Source organism: Nematolebias whitei, chromosome 15 (assembly GCF_014905685.2).
Source record: "Nematolebias whitei isolate Nwh7 chromosome 15, NemWhi1, whole genome shotgun sequence".
NCBI classification, from domain to species: Eukaryota; Metazoa; Chordata; class Actinopteri; order Cyprinodontiformes; family Rivulidae; genus Nematolebias; species Nematolebias whitei.
Genome location: NC_056512.1, coordinates 23,457,351 through 23,465,117, shown reverse-complemented (window position 1 = coordinate 23,465,117; position 7,767 = coordinate 23,457,351). Strand labels below are relative to the sequence as shown.

Sequence of the window (7,767 nt, the reverse complement as noted above, 5' to 3'; positions counted from 1 at the left end):
GGGGGGGGGGGGGGGGGGGGGGGGGGGGGGGGGGGGGGGGTTGTTTACACATATCCCAGGAGACGTTTGATAAGTCTGCCTGCTTCAAGGCCTAACGGGGGAGTCAGATTCAGATAAGCCACAATTGTTGATTTTTTTCAGGCAGATTGTTATTTCTTGTCAGCCTTGAGTTCTTCTGGTACTTTTGATCCAAAATGACCAGATTCATGGGCATTCCACTGGTCCGTGCTTATAAGCCTCCTCCAAGGTTGTCCCCAACATGCTGGCGAGTCTCAGAAGCCGCAAATGACCTGCGATTCTCAGAAACCCATTTTACAATTTAGCATGTAAATCAGCTGATTTTGAGTGCTCGAAGCACAAACCAAACCTCCACCTAAGGTCAACAGCTTTGCCATGGCCAAAACTGCTGCCGTGGTCTTCTTTAATAGCTGATAGCATCAGTATCCACCAGTGCCAAAAAGCAGAAACCCTGCTATCATGATTTCAATGATATAAACATCTTTGGCATCCTCCTGAGACAATACAGAAAGGCACATCAACTTCCAAACCCCCCACAGATCCACGACGTACCCTGCCACATGCATCTCAGCAGGGCATGAAGGTTCTCCTGGACCCTGTTGCTTGGTTGAAAAAATATTATTGATTGCATTGAAAGTCCAGCAGACCAGGTCCATGACATTAGTTTACAATTCGGAAAATGTGTAAATAGAAGCTACGATACGCAAGACAGAGCAAAGAAGCAGGAGTAGGACGGGAGAGGGAAGAAAAGCATCTGTCTTGCTCGAGAGCGAGTGAGAATGGAAAAAAAAAACAAGTCAAAGTGCAGGGCCCTCAACAAGAGTTTCACAGGTCTCATTTGACATCCTTGTATCAAAATCAAAACTTAATGAAAACTTTTCTTGACTTCAAATTTGGCCAACTGTCATGAGCAGTCTAAATACAAAGTAATAATGCTTGGTTTTTAAGCAAAATGAGATGTGATAAAACATCCATCCATCCATTATCTTTACCCGCTTATTCCATTTTGGGTCACAGGGGTCACCGGTGCCCATGTCCAGCAATCACTGTGCGAGGGGCGGGGTACACCCTGGACGGGTCGCAAGTCCATCATAGGGCCACATAGAGACAAACAACCATTCACTTTCTCACTCACACCTAGGGACAATTTAGAGTTACCAATCAGACTAACATGCATGTTTTTGGTCTGTGGGAGGAAACCGGAGCACCTGGAGAAAACCCATGCGTGCACAGAGAGAACATGCAAACTCCACCCAGAAAGGCCCCTGGACCGGGGTTTGAACCAAGGACCTGCTCGCTGAGAGGCAGCAGCTCTACTAGTTGCGCCACCGTGCTGCCCCGGAGGCGGACACAAGAAGTGAAAAATGTGGAAATAGGTTTGTCATTGTATGTACCTGATGAAGCTGACGCAGCAGGAAGGTCAGGTTTCAGTCTCAATTCTTCAACTCAGATCATTTTAGAAGAATAGACCAAGGATTAAAGATGGCAGTGAACTATAGATGACTCTTCCATTTTTCTCTCACAACCCCCACCTCCCTTAGAAACTCTAATCTTCCTTTCAGCTTCATCACTGAGTGGAGGTTCTGGTCAAGCTGCCAACCTGGGAACAGTGGCAGCCAGTACGGTACCAGGAGACATGGGGAAAAGTAAACAGCCTGGATGGAAAAAATTCAAAAAGTGTGTTTCCTTTCAGCCAGGCCGGCATTAAAGCTTATTAAAGGTTAAATGAGGACTTTTTGCAGACTCAAGTACCTGGTTTTTACAGTCTATTGTTGGACTCAAAGCATGTGGGCAAAGAGAAACTAATAATCTAAGCACTAAAAAATGTGTTTTAAGAGATTTTGACCTCTTGAAAAGTTGTGAAATGGGGTTGATGCTGAATATAATTAAAGGCATTCCTTAAAGTAAACATCACCCACCGCCTCTCATTGCAAAGTTTTAGACTGAAATGACCTTAAGTTGAAAAATAATGTTGTTATGATGGTTTTGGTCAAATCACTAATGTTATGTGCAAGCTGACACAATTATACCAAATCTCAGGATATCTGTTAGTGCTCAGAGTATGTTATGTGGACAAGCCTCAGCTACTACCATATCAAACTTGGCTCAGTATCTGTAAAAATGGCATTTTGTGTTTGCTGAGGCTGATTAGCTGAACCATCTATCTTGAAATGAACTGAAGATAATCAGTTGTAGATGTGCATTCGGGGATGCCTTCTGAAAACCCTGTGGTTCATAAGATATTTCACTAACATGCAGGTTGACTACTGTAGTTATAGGGACAATTTAGTTGCTTTTGAAGTGATATTCTCTCTAATAGTTAACATTTAGTGGCGTAACATTATCTGTCTTGCTCGACAAGATTTTGTCGAAAAATCACATAAAAAAAATTACAGATTTTGTGGGAGTGGTGGCGCAGAGGTTAGAGAGGTGGGCCTGTGATCCAAAGATCGCCGGTTCACGCCCCGGCCCCGACAACATCAAAATTGTGGGTGGGGTAGGTGAAACACCCACATTTGCCCCCACCCTCATTCGCCCCACTCTGGGCCCATGAGCAAGGCCCTTAACCCCCACCATGTGCTCCCTAAAACAGGTCTCTCTTGAAAATGAGTTCTCGTGGCTCAATGAGACTAACCTGTATAAATAAAGGCTAAATGAAAAAAAAAAATAAATAAATTTAGTGCTTATCAGACTTGAATCCTTAGAGCAGTTTTCAATCATTTTTGATCCATGGTGCATTTTTAAAATTCTAATACTTTGTATATCTGTGGCACACTGCCAATCAAAACAGATCCAAATGACACATTGTAGCTCAATATAACACATTTTGGTATCCTGATTCATGCTCAATAATGTAATGATATAATTATAATGTAAATTCAGAATTTACTTATTAGTGCAGCCTGAGCCTGTTCAGATGAATGCAAAGCTGACGGGAATTGAAGAAAGGCAAAATATTCCAAAACTAAATATCGCTAGTCCAAGTTCTTGTTTTTAAAGGGTAGTTGTTTCATTTGGAGATGTTGTGGGACCATGGTGCTTTTGGATAACTTTTCCCTTCACAACAAGCATAACAGAATTGGATCCCTGATGAAAGTGCATCCAAACAATAGATGACTTCCACTGTATTGCGTCACGCTCACCTTTCTTCTTTCTTTTGACCACAACTCATACCAGACTCTTCCTCTGGGTGACAGTTTGTCCCGGATCCAGTAAAGAGTCTTAAATTTTCTTCTTCAAATATTTAACCCACGCTATTGTACGTCTTGTCACCACAACTTTTTGCGCACGTCATTTCTTTTACTTTTATGGCAGTATTTTTTTGTTTTACAACTTAAGTGAAATTATTTCCCACGGCCCACGTGACGATCTCTCACGACACAGTGGATGAAAATCACTGCCTTAGAGAAAAGGACAAAAAAAAGTCTTTCTCCTGTCTAAGCTAATAAACGGCGGCCTGTTTTTTCTATAGTTTTTTTTTTTTTTAGGCTTGAACTCCTACTCAGAAATGTCATACTTGTGTAAAAGAAGGCTGGTATTAATACTCTAAACGTTTTCATGACACTGTTTGGTTTGATGATGTTTTCTCAACTGAACATCCGTAAGTATATGGTGAGGAGAGTAGATCATGAAAATAAAGGCTAAGTACACCACATTTTGTACAAGAGGTTTAATATTAGCTAATGCAACGCTCTTTACACCCATATGACATGTTTTTTATAAACATGAAAAATGACATGAATAAGGTCCTCGTTAGCTTACGAGGCTAATGCTCACATTTTCAAGAGAGACATTTACTATGCAGCTAAAAAAAAAAAGCTTGAAAAAATGACAGCTTAGAAATATCAGTCTGGACAGATATTAGACAGAATATTATTTTTCACCTATTGATATTTATGACAAATAAAGTACAGAAGAAGTCTGTTTTCCATTTCAGCTACATGACCTACATAGATACAATGAGTTGATCACATGTGGAAAAGTTGATTGATTTAATAGGATTATTCTTCAGGACTGTATTTCACATCATTTAACACAAAGTATTCTCGTTGCTCTTCAAAAGTGAGACACATTCTCGTGTCCTTGACATGCAGCAGTGTCCTTTAGTTCCTCCCTGTGAACAGTTTGTTAATTTATTTTTGACCTTGTGAGTCTCACTGATCCCAGTCAGTTTTTTCCTGCTGTTCTTTTATCTTCAGCCAAGGCTAGCCCCTCAACTCTTGTAGGTGAACAGATAAAAGAGTAAAGAAAAGGGGCCTCTTGGGGGCCTTGTTAGCCAAGTTTTTTTTTGTTGTTGTTTGTTTTAGTTTTTGCCTAAACCGAAGGAATCATTGACTAAATCTTACCTAAGATGACCACTGTCAGTTACTTCCCCTTTTTCCCAGAATAAAGTTTAATAACTTTTGTTTTCTGCAGGATACCAGTGGAGCTGAGGAGGTGCTGTGCTCGGATCGGATCCAGTCCCAGCAGCCCAGGGTCCAGCACAGTTTTGTCCAGGAACATTTCCAGGCTCAGTACAAGTAAGTTTGCACCACAAACACGCACAAATCACATCTGCCCTGTTGTTTCTGCATAGCAACAAAGAAACAGCAGCTCGTTTTGAGGCTGCACACTGGTTTCCTGGGAAGCCTACCATCGTCTTGTGGTGATGTCATGGTGTAAGAAGCGCCTGCTCATGAAACGCCTCCTGTGGCTCCTTATTGTCCAGGAGTAGCTCTCTGGAACCAGGAACAGAAAGCCCAACAAGCTCTGATTTTTCTCTTTTCCGAGCCTCGTATGAACAAGTTCAGAGTAGAGTGTCTTATTGCACCAAACAAAATGCTAGCAGTGTGAATGCACAGTGCATCCTAATTATGTTGGAAACCCACACATGCTGTGCCATTACTTGTCTTGTGAGTTGTGTTTACTGTACAATAGTTGCACTGTTGCATTGTCGGTGGTATAAATGTCAGGTTGCCCTGCAACAGAAAGGTCACTGCGTCAGTGGCGACTGAAGACCGACAGTCCAAGCTCACAATGAGGAGAAATGCATGACTAAAATACACCCGTGCAGATCAAGAGCCAACCTAAACCAGCTGGGTTTGTGTTAGTTTCCACAGAGTGGATGATAGTGTGATTGCTTCGTACGGAACAGATGTGGTGAACTGTCAAAGCCTTTAAGGTATTCAGAGAGGTTCTCGTGGAGTTACATGTGGGCGTAGCTAGTACTGATCTGCCTTCAACTACACTTAAAACAACAACAAATTAATATGATATTGTTGCCAATTTATTATCGTTACCCTTTTCAAGGAAATGGCTCAAATTTAAAAAAGGCCCAGCGTTCCTTCAAGGGATCTCTGACTACTTGCACATATTGGTCTTAATATGTTCTCTATTTTACTAAAAGTTGTAGTTAGTGAGTATTTTCTTCATCCTTAATTTCTTGTTCATTTCTGTAGAATTCATTGTGAACTTTTTCTTCTCTAAATGCTCCTTGCCTTTTGTTGAATCACCCAAAAGGTCAAGTCCAAGTCCTTGTGGCTCCTATTAGGCAGCCATTTTGGCAGCTACTGTTGCTAATAATACATTTTTACATTTTATTTATCTTTTATAAAGCTCAAAGAAACCTTGCAATAAAACTGCAATACAACCCCCCATTTGACCCAATGGCATCAGGAGGACAAGGCAAATAAACAAGCAGACTAGACAACAAAATTATGTATAAATCATGTCATCAACGTGGATAAAGGAAGACGTTACGTCTAAACAGGTAAATTTTGAGTGAGATTTCTGTGAATTAATGTTTTTTATTATTAAATGCGTTTAAAACGTGGCAACCTCATAATAAACAACTAATTTCTCCTTCTTCCTTCTGCTAGCGCCTTTGAAAACTGACAACTCCGTGTGAATACATCCGTTTGAGCGCGTCTCCTAATTGCCCCCACCTCACTGTCAAATGCTTCAGCTGTGCCACACTGGGTGTGTCCACACAGGAAAAGACACAATTAGCAGCCTTGCAGGCATAATCTGTTCCTGCTCCCACTCTAATGCTGCCCAGCCAAGGAGAGTGGGACGTGCACGGAGAGAATATACAGTTTGGGCTCTGAGGGACCGGATAGAATCACAACAAACCAGAGGAAGGCAAAGTGTGAGTTCAGAAAACAGAAATCACAGATTAGATGCTTTATTATGAGAGTTCACATGAAAATAAACTCTGAAGAGTCACTGGAGCTTGATGGTCACCTGCCGCCAAATGTTAAATGGTGGTAATCCTTTTGCCTGGATCTGTGTGTGGTGTTAGCAAAATATCTACTGAAGCACTGGACGGGTTTATTGAAACTCAGAAGGCAGTCATCGAAAGAACGTCTACATCTGTTTAACTTTTGAAGTCATTTAAATGGTAAATGGACTGTACTTATATAGCACCTTTCTATCTTACTGAGATACTCAAAGCGCTTTACACTACAACCTGTGTCCTCATTTACCCATTCATACAGCACTCTACTAGATCTCTACAAAGCTAGTTGAACAAATCATTCTAAAGAGACCAATCAGACCTTTATTACATTCATACACCAATGGGACACACATCAAAGGCAACAAGGGGTTCAGTGTCTTGCCCAGTGACACTTTGGCATGTGACTGCTATGGGGTTCGAACCCCCAACTCTTGCATTAGAGGACGACTGCTCTAACCACTCAGCCACAGCTGCCCAAGTTAGTTTCTAAACAGTTGCCACAGCTAAGTGTTCTTATCAAACAAACATGAAACAGTCAAATTATAGATATTGACCTGAGCTGGATGTGGTAGTAGCTGAGAGTCAGTACAAACTCACTGGACAAGGTCTGTTTTTGAAACTTTGCCTGTGTCTGTCTGTTAGTAAAATATCTATTGAACCAGAAGGCAGAGTTTAACGAAACTTTCAGAAGCTTTTCAGTAGATGACAAAGTCCATGCTCAATAATCCAGGTATACAATCCAACATTTTTCAGTCAGGTCATCTGGACAGTTTCTTATTTTTGTGTTGAAACGTTTCGCCTTCAATCCAGAAGACTTCATCAGTCAAGGAAACACACAACAAAACTGATTCTTCCCCCAACAGCTTACTCCAAAGTGGAACAAACCAGTTTTGTTGGTGCTAAGATGGTTTCTTTGCTTACATTTAACATTTCAGCACAAAAAAAGAAACTGTCCAGATGACCTGACTAAAAAATGTTGGACTTTTCAGTAGATGTGCCTCTACACTTGATTAACTTTTGGAGTCAACCCAATTCAAGATGGCCACCACAGACACCTAAAATTAGGAAACACAAAAATGTCCACAACTGACCAAAGTTTACACGTGTGAATCTTTGTAAAAATTTAGTGTGGTTGTAGCTGGGTCTGCCAGGATCACATACATGCATGTTACACATCGCACAAGACATTTGCCTAAAATCAAGGCTTAATTTGAGCCGGCTCTTGCCGGAACAGGATCCGGGAACTCTCTTGTTTTGTCAGGGTGCGTTCCAGTAACTATTAGCTTGAATCCGGTAACTTTCAGGTTTATTAATATTAAAGTTTTGAACAAATTTGCCTATAATGAATAAAATCTATATTGGACATGTAATCCAAAAACAATTACATAAACACTCATTTTAAACATAACGGCCACTTACAAGCATCCTAATATCAAAAAAGAGCCACCCCTTCAATAAGCATTTCTGCTTCTACCTTAATCTCCACCCTTAAAAGGTTTAGAGCCTGCAAGGGCTGGGGGGGGGGGGGGGGG

At 41.2% G+C, this 7,767-nt stretch overlaps 1 protein-coding gene across 1 annotated transcript in view; it reads left to right on the top strand.

The window, feature by feature from the left end:
- Positions 1-7,767, top strand: part of LOC119422147 (ubiquitin carboxyl-terminal hydrolase 43) — a 122,675-nt gene that overhangs the window by 48,285 nt on the left and 66,623 nt on the right. Inside the window, exon 3 of the mRNA XM_037689501.1 lies at positions 4,435-4,538. Within this exon, the coding sequence (XP_037545429.1) occupies positions 4,435-4,538 (104 nt within the window). The remainder of the gene's footprint in view (positions 1-4,434; positions 4,539-7,767) is intronic.